Raw genomic sequence first — 16558 nt, 5'->3', positions numbered from 1 at the left:
ACAGTTCCATAGAAAGCCAACATGGGTCTTGATGGGCTAAAATCCAGATGTCAGCAGAGACATGTTTTTTATTGAGACTTGGGGAAGAATCTGTTCTAAGGTCATTCAGGTCGTTGGCCTGAGATCCCCTTTTCCCTGATGGCTATGCACTGGGGCTGCACTTAGCACCCAGAGGTGTCTCTTTGGGCCCTCTGTCTCGCACCAGCAATGGCCCTTCAAATATTACACTGGGCCCATGCAGATAAAAATCCCCCTATTCTAATTCAGTTTATTAGTAACATTAATTGCATCAGCAAAATCCCTTTGTAGCAGTACCTAAATTAGTGTGTGATTGAATAACTAGGGCATGGGAATCTAGAGTTCTGCTCTCATTTTCAAAATGCAGTTCAATATGATTTACAGCACTTGTGCAAAATACAACACAAAACATGCCAAATGCTAGCAACCAATTTAACTCCAGACAATAGTGTGAGATAATAAATTTTAGATAATAATGTGAAATTATGATGTTAATGATGATTATTTCGGTCTTAATAAATTGTATTGTTTTTCAGGGGTGGGAGAACTACACACCATAGGTGTTGTCACAAAATTTGAAATAATATTCTATATGTCTAGGACACCTATATTTTAAAAGCAGTTTACGTCCATTTTTCCAAGTCCATTTGCATCTGAAACCTAGAAAAAAAGTGCACCTTTTGTGGCATTGCTACAACAAAGAGATTTATATTCAGAATCTGTTTTGGGCTGCCAGGGTGGCTCAGCCGGTTGAGTGTCTGCCTTTGGCATGATCCTGGCGTCCTGGGAGTGGAGCTCCCTGCTCATTGAGGAGTCTGCTTCTCCCTCTCCCTCTGCTGCTCCCCCTGCCCCACTTGTGCTCTCTCTCAAAAAAATAAAAGCCTTAAAAAAAAAGGAATCAATTTTGTACATTTGTGTCTGACTTTAAAAGAATAAACATAGTTCTTATTACCTGACAAGATTAACACTGACTGATCAAAAAAATGGTAATCCGTACTGAAGCAAAGTTAGTCTCCCAGCACTGAATCTCCATTTTACAGATGATGGATCTGAAGCCCGAAAAGTTTAGGTCATACAGCTTGGAATAGAAATGCCTCTTAGGAGCATTGGCACAGATAGTTTGTGAGGGAAGTGATGGAACAGAGAAGGAGAAGCTTCCTGCAATATTTTCTCAAACCTCATTGTTCTTCGTGTACATACAGTGTGCAGAGGCTGCTCACCAGTGTTTCTGTTAAATTTGTGTGTAATTTATGAGGAGCCCAAGAAATGTGATAGAATAATGTCATATGGAAACACTGCAGAGAGGGGTAAGTCTCAGCTCTAGGACCAAAACCAATGGTCTCTACGGCTTTCGGTAAGTGCATGAACCTTTCTGTGTTTCATGTCCTTCATCCTTATTACTGTAAAACATTGTCCGCCACAATCTACATGGGGAGGGGGTTGTTACAGAGATTAAATGAGAAAATAGAAAGGACACATCTGAAAAAAATAAATGTAAGATAATTATGGTGTTCTAACTGGAAAGAGAAGGAGAAGGAGAAAGAGGGGGTAGAGATGGGAAAGATACAGGGCTCTATTTCCTCTCTCACACAATGAAACAATCTGGATCTACTTCACTCATTGCTTCATCCATTTATTTCAAAGACAAAGAAGTGTTCTGTTTATCAGCAAGAAAACATTTGTAATATAATTCTCTCTCTTCAAAACGGGGAAGCCTATAAAATACACAGAGGCCAAATTCTCAGTTAACATTGCGAAACTCCAGGTAAGCGGATTTACCAGAGTGCTGCGCCTCATTTGTTGGTGCCATGGGACATTTTTAGGGCATTTGTTTTCTGAATCCAAGGGTGTAATAGAATATCAACAGACTTCTGTATTTCATGAAAATCAAAAACTATTTGATGTTGACATGAATCATTTGTTACACATGTATTTTCATATTTTTAGTGATCCAAAAATATTATGTTAGAAATTCAAGCACATGAACAGTTGAGCATGTGAGAAATATTCATTAAAAAACTGAGAACAGTGAGGATATGTGATTCTCAAAATTGTGGCTACTCCAAGTTTAGTGACACAGAATTCAAGTTATCAGTAGATGAGATGGAACAGTATTCAAAGGATTTACACAGTGTGATTGAGGCCAGATCCTTGAAAAACATGTTCATTTTGTATACTTACAAAATTTAGAAAAAAGACAGCCATTTCTGTATCCCTACAAAATTACTGATTTTTCTCTTTCATTTGATTTGGTTTTTTTTTCATTTGATTTCTTAAACTCTTCTCATCTTTGGGGGGTTATGGGATTTTGTTGATATATACATTATATATATAATAGACTACAGATATGTATATATTTTATTCCATTTTCTCGAATCAGATATATAGAGAGATAGATTTGTGTTCTATTTTATTAAATCAGTGAATTAAAAAAGACAAAAAAGCACATTTGCCCTTGCAGACTCACTTTTAGGTCCATGCCCTGGGACCTATGCTTGTAGAGCTGCAGAGAATCTTCTTTTTCTTTTTTTTTAATGAGACTCTTCTATAATCTATCCTATCCAATATGATAGTCACTAGCCTCATTGGATATTGAACCTTTGAAATGTAGTTCAGTTTAAGTCAAGGAGTTGAACGGCTAATTTAATTTCAGTGTAACTAGCACTTGTGGCTAGTGTCTACAGTTGGTCAGCTCAGCTTTACAGGGTCCCACTCTAGGTCTTTCCATGGTCCCACTCTAGTTCAGGAGGCTAAGGGATCATTGTCCACCAGGAGTTCATGCCCATGCTTTTAAGCCACGTTCTAGATTCCTGGGGTCCCAGAATCCCCTGCCTAAAGGACTCCAGGCTCCCCTCCAGTTCCATGAAGCCTCTTATCCAGATACATCCTCATGAGGGTGAGCCACACACCACAAACCAGGTGCACCTCTAGGATTGAGGGGTGTCCAAGGCAGGGTGTTGATGGTGAAAGAGTTTAGACACATGGGCTGGGGTGTCTGCCATCTGCACGCATGGTCCCCCATGATATGGGATGGGACCATTAGTACAAAAAGAAGAAGGTGTTCCAGGACTAGCTCTTCCTTTGTCTCTATGTTTTAGTATGAACTACAAGGTGTGAGATTTAAATTCTAACTTGGACTTCCAGGGCCTTATTAAGGCATATTTGTCAAAATTGGAGGAGAGAATATATTTGATTTAACAGTTAGCTGAATTTATATATAAAATATAAAAATATTTATATATTTGATATTTGGGCCTCTATTTATACTTTTGCCCAAATAAACGGGGATTTTGCACATTTGACTTGTCCGTAGAACTCTTTGACTGTAAAGAATTTGACAACACTTTCTTCAGAATGAACACTTTTGATCATGGTGGCTAATTGTATCATTTCCTTTGCTCTTCTGATATTTAACCACTCTGTGTTAAATTCTTTTCTCTTATGTTTGTGCTCTTGGAGAACAATGCCAAATGTCCTCTTATACTGTCCGGAATTGTTCTCAAAGAACAAAGTTGAACTCTTTCTATGGAATGTGGTCTGTCCATCTTTCAGTTGTTTGTCAGCAAAAATCTATCTTTGCTAATCAGAAGGAATTCCTTTTATGTCTATTTTGACATTTTCTGTGAGATTTTGTGTTGTACCTTCACTAAGAATAAATTCGATATTTCTCAGTCATTCTTTGTTTTATTAATCCAACTGTCTGGTTTTACCTGCACCATTGAAGGAGGGGGCATATCCAGATTCTGGTCCAACCTTTGCTCAGGTGGTCTACATTTTTGGTAAGCTCCACCAGTTCCTTTGAAGTTCTGTGTAGTGTATTCTGACAAGATGACTAACATTCACTGTAATTTTTGCAACACAAACATTAACTCAGGATAGTTCCAGAAAAACAGGTCACCACTCTATAGAACTCAGGTAACCACACTGCAAATCTCAGAAATCTCTAGCTGAAAACCCAAGGCATATTGGAAAGTTGACCATTGAATATAAGGCTAAAATATTTATAGGGCAAGCTCTGCTAAAACACTTCCATGGGCACAGCAGGCTCCAAAAAGAAAGAAAAAGAAAAGAAGGAAAGGAGAGAGGCAGAGACAGAAAGAAAAGGACATATACCTGAGAATCATGATTCATTGTCTTTCATACATGAACCCTGTTCTCTGGTAATCCCTTTACACTTCTGCTTAGATTGTATGCATATTTATATAAGGTGCTTTCGTATTTTCACTTTTGACATCATAATCAAGTAAATATCTAAGAGAAAATCATACTTTTACTTTTCACTTCTTGCAAAAAAGAACAAGCTTTAAAAATACGCTCCACAGTAGAAACTTCACGCTAATCTACAGGTATCTAGGGCTTGTTAGTACTTACCAGAAGTTTGTGAGAATGTTTTTCAATTTCTATAAGCAACCTAAAATATTTATAAGAATTATTAATTTGAGGGGCACCTGGGTGGCCCAGTCTGTTAAGCTCTGATTCTTGATTTCAGCTCAGGTCATAATCCTCAGGGTTGTGAGATGGAGCCCTTCCTCAGGCTCTGTGCTGGGCATGGAACCTGCTTAAAATTCTCTTTCTCCCTCTGCCCCTCCCACCTCTCTCTCTCTCTCAAAAAAAAAGAATTATTAAATTGACATGGGATGTATTAAAATTCAATTGCTGGTGTGTTGGGGCATTAACTCCAAAGATCTGTTTTATTGGAATTCTATTAAATTTATAAATATTAACAATTACTGGGGACACAGTTGAGATTTTTGCAAATTGAATCCCTTAATCACTTTCCAGATCTTCTCTTACTCCTTCAGTAAAGTGTCATAGTCTTATACATTCCTTAATAATTTTATCTCATGGCATTTTCTGCTATTTGTTCTCGTGAATGAAAACTTTGTTGTTGTTGTTCCCTGATAGTTTTATGTGCATACATCCAGGAGAGAGTTCTTGCTTATGTTTGTGAAAGGTATTGAATCTGACAGATTTATCTTCTTTGAATTCTCTTGAACTCAGTTCTGATAGTTTGCTATGTGATTCTCTTGTAGATTCTTGGTAGAAAACTACATCATTTACAAATAATGAAATTTGCATTTTTAGTTACTATTTTTTACATTTTTTATTACACTTTATTACATATCACTTCCTTTTTGTTTTTGTCTTTGCATTACTTACAATTTCCAGTAAAGTGTTGAGGAGTAGTGAAGATAATAGGCATCCTTTTCTTGTTCTTAACTTTAATGAGAGTGTTCCTAGTATTTTACCATTGAACATGACCTTGGTTAAATAGGTTTCTAAAAGTCTCTATAGTGAGTAAGGTATACAGTGAGCTAAGTACTAGGAAGGAAACCAATAGGGCATTGTGATAGGATTATCTGTCAGTGGACCTCAGGGAAGCTTCTGTAAATACATGGGTAAAATAATTAAGCTGAGACCCGATAAGCAAAAAGGATTCAGCCATGTGTAAAGCTAGACAAGAGCCTTTTAGGTGGAGGCCAACAAACACAGACTTTAAGGCTGGACAGATTTTGTCTTATAACTCTCCTCCCTTCGCACACAGTGAGTCACACCTTTGCAGAACCCTCGTCCCTTGAGTATGCCTAGAACCTGTAACTTGCTTCTAACCAAATGAATAAGGCAAATGTGCTGCATTATTTCTCCCATGATTATGTTACATTATAGAAGATTGTCTTCAGGGACTGTGGAGAAAGAGATTCTCCAGCCAGTGTTGAAAAATCAAAGCTGTGAACTGTCTATGTATTGGGTCATATGGCAAAGAACTGCAGAGAGCCTGGGAGATATGAGGGCATCTTCTAGTCTCCAGCTTCTAGACAATAAGAAGCTGAGTCCCTTGGTCATACGACAAGGAAATGCATTCTCTCAATGAAAAATGAGCCTGGAAGGAGATTCTTCATAAGTCAGGTCTCCAAATGAGAATATCTTGACTGCAGCATTATGAGACCTTGAACAGAGGACCCAGTTAAACTGTGCTCAGAATCCTGATCCATAGAAACAGTGAGATAATAAACGCGTTTCTTCAAGTTGCTAATTTTAGAGAGAAAGAAATCTTGCCATTTGTAACTGTATGGGTGGATTTTGAGGGCATTAGGCTAAGTGAAATAAATCAGACACAGAAAGGCATACTATCACTTATATGCGGAATCAAGAGAAGCTGAACCCAGAAAAACAGAGACTAGAATGGTGGTTATCAGGGGAAAAGGGACATGTGCTTCAAAGGGTCCAAACTTCCAATTATAAGATGAATGTGTTCGGGGATCTGATGTACAGCATGGCAATTATAGTTAAGAATGCTGCATGATATACTTCAAAGTTACTAACAGAGTAAATCTTTAATATTCTCCCCACAAAAATAAAAGGTTAATTATGTGACATGATGGAGGCATCAGCTAATCCTATGGAGATGGCCATTTTGACATATATGAATATACAAATTAATACATTGTACATCTTAAACTTACACAATGTTGTATGTCAATAAAGTTGAGGAAAAAGTTGCTAAATTTATGGTAATTTTTTACAGTAGCTACAGAAAATGAACACAGTCCTTTACCAAGTTCAGGGAATTATCCGTCATTCCTACTCTAAGATTTTTTTTTTCTTTTTGAAAAGAAGAATGGCTACAGGAATTTGATTTCTATCAAATATCTTTTTTATTTCTATGTTTGTTTAAAATCAAGAGTCAGCAAACTTTTCCTGAAAAGGGCCACGTAGTAAATATTGTCAGCTTGCAGACCATTCAGTCTCTGTCACAATATTCAGTTCTGTACTTGTAGCAGAGACACAGCCACAGACAGTATACAGACGGGTGAATGTTCTGTGTCTCAATAAACCTTGTTCACAAAACAAGTGGCTGTAGAGTTTGGTCCATGAGCTTTAGTTTGCTAACTTCTAATTAAGATTATCATATTATTTTTTCTCCTCTAACATATTGAATGAAATACATTACTAGACTTCCTAATATTAAATTGCCCTTATCTTTCTGGGGTTAAGTTCTACTCAAAAGTGATTTTTTTAATGCACTGCTGGATTTGATTTGTTAAAATGTTACTTAGGATTTCAGCATCTATAGTCATAAATAATATTGGCCTATAGTTCCCTGACATTTTATCTTTGTTCAGTTCATGTAGTTTCAGCTTCATGAAGTGAGTTGGATAGCTTTTCAGTTTTTCTTAAGTTGTATGAAAATGTATATAATGAGGGAATTATGTATTCTTTAAAGGCTTAATAGGCTTTTTGTTTGCAATCTTTTCCCCCAAATTAGTTGATTATTTTTTTATTTGGTCAGTTCTTAGCGATTTGGGCTGTCTTTTATTATTGATTTCTAATTTGATTATATTGGAATTTATTGAAATGTCCTTTTTAGCTTTATACATGCACTGTTTTGTGATGGCCCTATATATAACTGAGAAAGATAGGTCTTTCTTATATCTTGGGTTCAAGTTCTATTTATCACATCTACATATGTATAAATAGAACTATACATATCTTTGGAAAAGTGATAGTCAAATCCTTTAAATCTTTGCTTTTCCTTTTGTCTACTATAGCTAGTGATTTTTATTTTTTTTGAGAAGTGGAAAGGGAGAGAGAATCTTAATCAGGAGTCCGATGCACGGTTTGATCTGACAACCCTGAGCATCATGACTTGAGCCAAAATCAAGAGTCAGACATTTAACTGTCTGAGCCACCTAGATGCCCCTACATCTACTGATTTTTGAGAAAGAGCCTGATAATTTTTATTATTACTTCAATTGTTTGTATGCATGTATGCAATTTTTATAAACATTTTCTTAAAATGTAAGTTACTTCAAATCCTTTTAGAATAGGAAGAATCTGGTTTATAAACAAACCTAGATAGTCTTCTGTGAGTTCAACGAAGATCAGAGGCATTCCTTTCTCCTTTTCCATAGCCCATAGATCACTTAACCAAACAGCATATCTATATGTTCATCCAAGAAGACCAGAAGTTGGTGGAAGGAAGACAAAGCTACACGGACAAGGAAGTGACTCAGAAAATGTAAGAAGTGGTCAATGATAGTCTTTTTCTTCTTTTATATGATATTTCTACATATTGAAACTATTGAAAAAGAATATGTCATTGATAATGCAATGAAGACAATTAACAACTTGGTTGCTGTTAATGGCATGTTTAGTTCTTCCATTTAGCATCTCAGTCTAAAAGTATTTAAGAATTACCCACTAATAATATAGCTAAACCTCTGTCTGTCTTACTCTCAGGAGCAGTGGCCATGTCTTTATGGCTTTCATATGTATAATATACTCACTGTGGGAATCACACTTTGATTAAATTATATATTCTGACCAAGGAGAAATAATACCTGGATTTCTTGTGATAAACATGAAAAGTGACTACCTCACACCAGTCTATAGATGCATCGGGGTTGTTGCAGAGCTTCCTATAAAAGCTTTTCGCATCTTGATTCTTCACTTCTGGACCAAAGAGCTCTTGCACAGCCGCATAAAACTTGTCATAATCGATTGCATCTGCATCATAACAAAGTACAAGAACATTGTTATCAAATTCCAAAAAATAAATAAATAAATAAATAAATAACAAAAACAAAAACAAATTCCAAGGACTGTATTGTTTGCTCAGCTCCTTTTCCTCTCTTATAATCTATTTCATCATTTCAACCTATTAAAACTAGATTGTGCTGCATTTTAAGATTCTTTACATTACAAACATAACTCAGCCCTTGACTAAAATATTACTTAGAAGAAAATATTTTGCTTTGGTCCATAGCTTATGTTTCAACTATTTTAGGAGTTTTGTTCAGGAGTACAAAGATAAGAAAGTGGATTGCTTCTTTCCTATTGTGAAAAGTTTTACCAATCAGGAGTGTCTGCTAGAACTCATCTTAGGGTGGAGGGGGGACGGGAGTAAAGAGCAATTCTTGATCAGTTCTTTGACACCATGTGAACACACACACACACACACACACACACACACACCATGTTTGAATATCAATTTTGCCAAATTTGGTGATTCACTTGGGAGCTACTATTGAGTCTAAAGACAAGAAGGAGTTAGACACAAAAATGCATTGCAAACTTGTTATGTGTAAGAACTGAGCTAGACACTGGGCTTAAAACTAAATAAACAAGTTCTCTTCTTGGGAGTTGATGTTCTAATAGGAGAAACATAAAATCAACAAGTAAACAGAATATTTACTGATTGTGACAGGCAAGACTACTTACTACAGCTAGACATTAGATGAGTGGTTATCTGTATAAGGTGAGAAGAGATGACGGGACTCTTGGGATGCTAGGAATAGTCTTTTGATCTGCCTGGTAGCTACAGGTATGTTTACGATGTCCACATTTATTGTGCTATACACTTAAGATTAGTGTGTTCTACAGGCTCTACTGTATGTGTGTCCATTAGTAGCAAAGTAAACATTATTAGGTATACAGTGAGCTAAGTACTAGGAAGGAAACCAAAAGGGTGTTGTGATAGGATTATCTGTCAGTGGACCTCAGGGAGGCCTCTCTAAGTACATGGGTAAAAAAAATAAGCTGAGACCCGATAAGCAAAAAGGATTCAGCTATGTGTAAAGCCAGACAAGAGCATTTTAGGCAGAGGCCAACAAACACAAAGACTCTAAGACTGGACAGAGTTTGGCATGTTCTGAGAAGGTCAGTAAGTACTGAGTATAGTGAGGACAGGGAAAGCATTTTCGGGTGAGATTTATCAAGAAGGAAGGTCAAGCTGTAGTCAGCAGTTTGTATTTTACTCTAAGCATGATGGTAAGCATCCTGGTAAGGTACTGCCTTAAACTTTCTTCAAGGCAAACTGGCTACTGTGAGGAGGTAACAGTGACAGCGATAAAGCCAGAAAGGCTAGTGCATTAGTTTGGGTTTTATATAGTGGAGGCTTGGCAGCCAGAGCGATGCAGCAGTCGATTGCATATCTTGGACTGTCATGGAAAGTCTCATTTATGCTGATTGTCTCAACTTAGTTATTAATAACAACCCCTATCGCTCTTGAAAATTTCCTCAATTGGATGATATATATAGTCACTGAGAAGTAGCCCTGGAGATGGCGAGATATAGTTGGAAGTAGAATGGCAAAGACTTGTAATGGATTGGATACTGTTGAGGGCAGGAGTGGTGAGTGAAGGACAGGCAGGAATCCAGAGTGGTGGTTCTCATCTAAGGAGGGGTTTGCCCTCTGTCTCCCACAGGGACATTGGCAATATTGTCTACAGACAATTTTGTTTGTTAGAATTGCGGATGGGAGTGCTACAGCATCTAGTAGAGGCCAGGCTGCAAACCATCCAATGATGGACAGTATACCTCCTGCCCCACCCCACATTCACATACACAGAACAAAGAATCATCCAGCCCCAAATGTCAGTAGAAACAAAGTTGAGAAATCCTGTTCTGGAATGACACTCAGGTTTCTGGTTTTAAAACTCAGCAGATTTTGGTGCTATTACCCAAACAGGGGCAACTGAGGAAGGACCATTATTGTTGGGGAAAATAAAGCAATCCATGTTGGTCATATTAAACTAAAAATTCCAAATAGATTATCTGCTTTAAATTCACATCATTGTGGGTATAATGGATCTTTATGTAAATGTGTCTCATTGTAAATGCGGCTAGATAAGGATGATGAAACTTTTCTTTTCTGGGGTGATTTTAATTCAATCAGGTCATTGACAAGAAAATTAAAGAACAATACTGCACAGATGGATTCTTGGATCAATTCCTTGACATAATTTTTGAGCTAGACACTGTTACATTAAAAACATACTCTCAAGAAATAGTAAAAGAGACCATAAGGGAAAGGAAGGAAACTGGGAAAATCCATGAGAGTCTCCTAACTCTGGGAAATGAACAAAGGGTTGCAGAAGGGGAGGTGGTGGTGAGGGGATGGGGTAACTGGTGATGGGCATTAAAGAAGGTATGTGATGCGATGAACACTGGGTGTTATAAGTTGGCAAATTAAATTTATATAAAAATATATTAAAAATCATTCTCTCTAGTTCTTAGCTTCTTGCTGATAGTGAGTAGGTCCTATTTTCCAGTATTTATGAATGAATATGAATGTATGCCAGTATTTACAGTCTGATAAAGTTAAGATTAAATTTCTCTCTCCCAATCTTTCAAATCAGTCCCTTTGTCATAGAAGGGAATTTAGCATTAATTAGTTTTTAAGGAAGCTATACTATATACATATATACACACACACACTTATATAATACATAGTACTTTGTATGTCTACTATACATTATGCTACTATACATCATGCTGTAGTATATTATAGTACAATATTCTATAAAATAAACATCACATATATATCTATAAAATATATATTAAAATATATATTTACCATAACACATGAACTATAGAGAAAGGAAGTTTTTCAATGTTACTTTGTGATGACAAGGTCTAAGCGAAAGCAAGATTAGCTTGTTGGTTTAGCACACTTTTTTTTTTTTCTTAAGTAGGCTCCATGCCCAGCTTGAATTCATGACCCCGAGATTAAGACCTGAGCTGAGATCAAGTGCCTGATGCTTAACTGACTGAGCTACTCAGGCGCGCCTGCTTAGTACATATTTAAGGAGCACTTCTGGACTGAGCTAGCCCTAGGGTTACAAAACCTTCAAAGCATTTGTAGTTCAAGTGTTGTGGGCAGGAAGAGACACATATACATCGATTTCAGCAGGTCAAGGGAAATCTTCCAGATGGCAAGAAAGAGCATTCACAGTGTTAAGGATGGCTTCACCTGGGGAAAGTTTTTACAAGATGACATTTGATTTGGGTCTTAAAAGATGAGCAAAGTTTACAGAGACAAAAAAGGGGAGGAAAGGCACTCTACATTGGGAGAACGACACATGCAATATTAGAGTCATTACCAGTATGAGGTGCTTGGGAATGCTGAAAAGTTCATATTAGAACAGAAAGTTCACGGAGGGAAGTTCCAACAGCTGAGGCTGGAAAGGTAGATTGAGGCATGGCTGGGAAGAGTCCCAATTGCCAAGTTCACATATGTGAACTTTACAGCTGAGTTAATAAGCCAGGAATGTGACAGTTAAAAATAACTTTTTAAGGAATAAATCTTGGCAAGAAGATGATTATATCAAAAGGCGGTTGTAATAACCCAAGAATAAGAGTCCAAGAAATACAGATTATAGCAAGATATTCAGTTTAGGAGACTAGATGGATGGCGTCTGTGCGACTGAGAGAGAACACGGGTAAAGTTCAAAAAATAAAAGAGACAAAGAATGAGAAAAGGGAAAAATAAGAAGAGAGGGGTGTGATGAGAGACACAGAGGAGACAGTTTCTGGAAGCAGAGGAGTGAGCTCCTAATGCAGTGAAAGAGCCAAGAAAGCCCGAAAATAAAAACAATTGATTGAATCTGGCAGCCATATTAGGTGCTGGGATACCTCAGTAGGAACATTTTCAGCAAAGTGATGAGAGAAGTCAGATTGAGTAGATTGAAAATTAAGTGGTGATGCTGTGGGGAGATTTAGTGGAGAAGCATTAAAGGCATATGGTGGTAGGTTATAGGGTAGAGAAAGTCAAGGTCAGGACATTTGGGTATATTTTAGTTTGAGAGGACAAAGCGAATGGAAAGCAGACTTTGAAGTTGTTGCACCAAAGTGATAGCCTTAGACAGGAGGACGGATGGATGAAATGACAGGTGCTGCTTTGTGGAAACTCAGAAGTAGAGGAAGGGGATTTTGAGGGAATTCTTGTCTTTTGGTCTTGCTTTTTCTTATGATGCTGGAAGCCTGGCTGAGAGAAGCTGAGATCCAGAGGGTGGTAAATGTTTGGAGAATAAATTATAGAGACAGGTAAACAGGCTGACTGGGGAAAAAGAAAAGTTCTGTCTGGTGATTTGGAAAGCCCAGCCAAGTTCACACTCATCTAAAAAGCACATCTCGAAGCTCCGAGTCTTAGCTCTAACACATAGAGGTTGAGTGACTCTGGCAGATATTTTACCTGTACCTGCCATCTTTTAACAAATAAAATGGGAGTAATAGCAATGATAGTAATGTTTGTCCATTAGAATTGTCAACAGAATCAATTAAATTATATTAAGGTGATTTGTAAATTCTTTTTTTAAAGATGATTTATAAATTCTTAAACACTAGTCAAATAATACCAGCTTGTGTTTAAACATCCAGAGTCAACCATTTTACTCATTTGTGGCTCTACAGTCTGGCACATTAAGAGGCTGGCCCTGCCGACCTCTTTGCAGCTATATGGGCTCTGCTCTTTTTCTTAGAACAGCAGGCTTTGTTTCATTAGTCTTTTATTCTGCTGGTAAGCCTTATTTGTCACTGCTGTCCTCGATGCCCTGAAGCTGTCCCCTTGAGCCCTGACCCTGGTGGTGTACTCCATTCTGTGTTGATATTTCTGCTGTTAATATCCCTGGCAGACCACTGCCTACCTCATTCCCCTTACCATGGCATGTTCAAAATCATTCCAGCCTAGAGACATGAGGAGAGGCCCAGACAGTGAAGCAAAATGTCAGAAAAAAACTTTGTCCTATTTATGAAAGTCTTTATGGTCTCACAATACTGTTAAGAGATGGCAAGGTGGCTTCCATGGCTTGCTAATGGTTACTGTGTACTTTTGAGTGTCCCAGGTCAACCAGCAAGCCATCAGATGTAGATCCCATGGAAGAGCCCTAAGATGTCACTTAATCCAACCTTTTAATTTTACATTTGTGAGACAATTAAGGTTGAGAGAAGTGAACAAAGCTTCCCCAGAACCACTTAGCTATTTAGAGACAGAGTCAGAACTCCGGTCCCCCATTTGATGTCTTTGCTATTAAGCTATGTTGCTTCTCTTTGATGGATTGAAACATTTCACGGTTCTAATCAACAGACCCAACTGGTCTGCCCTTCATTACTGATCTTACCTTCTTTTTGGATAAACAGGCCTGCTCTTTCATCTCTTTTCTGGGCTGCTACACGTTCAACCAATATTTCAAACTCTGTCAAAGCTGTCCTGAAATTGGTAATCTGAAGTGCAATGCTTAAGCGCTTTTCCTCCATGATATCCATGGGGACATAGGGAATCTGCTATTTCTGTATAAAAAGAAATAGCACTAATTTGCCAACTTGAAAAATCTTCCAGCTGTCACAGTGCTTCCCTGCTGTCTCAATGTTTGTCCCAGCTCTCATTCCTTTGTTCTTAAAATCTCATACTGTGGGGAGGAGTCAGAGTTGTCAGTAGGAGAGTTGCCATTAGCAGAGAGGAACCTTGGTTTAGTCTAATGCATTTCATATAGGCAAGCATTTCAGTAAAAATCCTGACCTCATAATGTTACCAGTGTCTTTCATATGGTCCTCATTGCATCATAATATCTCTGTAACCTCCCCTTCCTTCAGAAGGTGTGCATTGAGTTTTCTTTCCCCACAAACTGTGTAAGTGATGTGTGTGTGTGTGTACACATCCTGAGAGGGAAGTAAAATTGGTAAAGGCCAGGGAAGGAAACTGGGCATTACTTTCTCTCTCCTGTATCTCCTCCCACCTCAAACCATTTGCCTTCCTCAAGATGATGAGGAGAGTCAAGTGGACACTCATTCCTGCAGCTGTACTGGATATTGAATCACAAGCTCCTAAAGATGAAAGTCTGTATTTCAGCATTTGTCATTTCTGTCCTCAAAAAGGTTTTTTAGAGGTAGTAGGGAATAAAAAAGTTTCTTCTTCCTTTATGAACTGACCTTCAATTAAAATAATAAAGTGAGGCAGGGATGGGGAAGGAATAGTTTTTGAGTGAGAGAAAAGTTCTTCAAGACGTTATTAGTTGAATACAGTATAGGGAATATAGTCATTAATTTCGTAATGATGTAGGATGGTGACAAATGGTACTATACTTATTATGGTGAGTACAGAGTAATGTATAGAATTGTCCAGTCACCATGATGTACACCTGAAACTAATACAACATTTTTGTCAACTATATTTCAATAAACAAACAAACAAAAAAACCCTGACCAGTACTTCTCAAACTATCAAGGTTGTGAGAAATGAGGAATGCCTGAGAAGCCAGGAGAACACTAAGGAGATTTGATTACTCAATGTAGTGTGGTATCCTGGTTGGGACCGGGAACAGAAAAAGACATTAGGTAAAAATTAACGCAATCTGATTTATTGTGTGTGGGCTTTAAGTGAAGAGCAAAGTATAAATATTCATTTATTAGTTGTAACAAATAAACCAAACTAATGTAAGATGTTAAGAAGAAGAGAAACTGGGTAGGGGCCACTGGGTGGCTCAGTCAGTTAAGCATCTGCTTTCCACTCAGGTCATGACCCTGAGGTCCTGGAATGGAGCCCTTGAGTTGGGCTCCCTGTTCAGCCGGGAGCCTGCTTCTCCCTCTCCTTCTGCTGCTCCCCCTGCTTGCATTTTCTCTTTCTGTGTTAAATAAATTAATCAACTCTTTAAAAAAAAAAAAGAAGAGAAACAGAGTGAGAAGGTATATAGGAATTGTCTGCATTACATTCTGTTTTTCTGTAAATCTCAAACTGTTCTAAAGGGGAACCTCGCTGGCTCAGCTGGAAGAACATGTGACTCTTGATCTCAGGGTCATGAGTTCAAGCCCTGTATCAGATATACAGATTACTAAAAAATAAATAAACTTGAAAAAATAAAGTTTATTAAAAAATAGGTGAAATGGTTTCCCTGAGCTAGTATAAAAAGATGATACAAAAGAAGGCATCCTGATTTCATTCTTCTACGTGCCTGTCTCTTGAGTCACATTCCTGCAGCCTGGGCTGATGCCATCTGTGTGTCAGGACATAGCTGCTATCCCCCATTGCCATCATTTTGGGAATTCTCTTATCCTCCCTTTTATGTCCTTTGCCTTTCTTTTCCATGACTTATTCCTGCATTTTGGTGGCTTACATCCAGAAGTAGTGCCTGGAAGATAAATTTTTGAAATACCTTGCATGTTTGAAAACATTCTTAATCTTCTTTTGCATTTGATTGCTATTTGGTTGGGTTTAGAATTCTAGGTTGGAAATCACTTTCGTTTAATATTCTGAAGATACTATTTCATTGTCTTTTTGCTTCTTGTGTTGTTACAAGAAGTCTTTTCGGATCAGCTTCTGCTGCTAATCATAAACTATTCAATCCCTGATCCTTTGTACATAACTTGTTTTTATCTCCCCCTGTGCCCTGCCACATGCATGAGCTGAGAATGCTATTTCACCCCAGAGAGTGATATCTTCATTGAGTTATTCTGATTTATCCTGATTACATATAAATCATGACTTCACTAACCAATTCTTTTAAGAAACTTAAGTATTTACTCTTTCCCAACTCCATGGTCACTCACACTCTGGTTTTAAGAGCAAGGTTGTAAATGAGATTTCATTTTTAAACAAATATATGCATTTTGGGGAAGGAGAGTGTGGACATGTACACAGTTTATACAATAAGCTGATTGCTACATATCTGAGGAGCTATATGCACCAGGAGAATTGACATTCAGAACCACCCAAGATTCTCTCTCCCTTTTTTAAATTCAATTACATTCACTAAATGTTTTGTAA

At 37.6% G+C, this 16558-nt stretch overlaps 1 protein-coding gene across 1 annotated transcript in view; it reads right to left on the bottom strand.

Annotated features, from left to right (window-relative positions):
• Window positions 1-14064, bottom strand: part of WDR64 (WD repeat domain 64) — a 134405-nt gene extending 120341 nt beyond the window's left edge. The window contains exons 1-2 of the mRNA XM_055324510.1: window positions 13920-14064; window positions 8396-8526 (exon numbers count right to left, since the gene is read on the bottom strand). Of these exons, the coding sequence (XP_055180485.1) occupies window positions 8396-8526; window positions 13920-14064 (276 nt within the window). The remainder of the gene's footprint in view (window positions 1-8395; window positions 8527-13919) is intronic.
• Window positions 14065-16558: the final 2494 nt, after the last annotated feature.

Source organism: Nyctereutes procyonoides, unplaced genomic scaffold (genome assembly GCF_905146905.1).
Source record: "Nyctereutes procyonoides isolate TBG_1078 unplaced genomic scaffold, NYPRO_anot_genome, whole genome shotgun sequence".
Lineage (NCBI taxonomy): Eukaryota > Metazoa > Chordata > Mammalia > Carnivora > Canidae > Nyctereutes > Nyctereutes procyonoides.
This window is presented reverse-complemented; position numbering and strand designations above follow the sequence as displayed.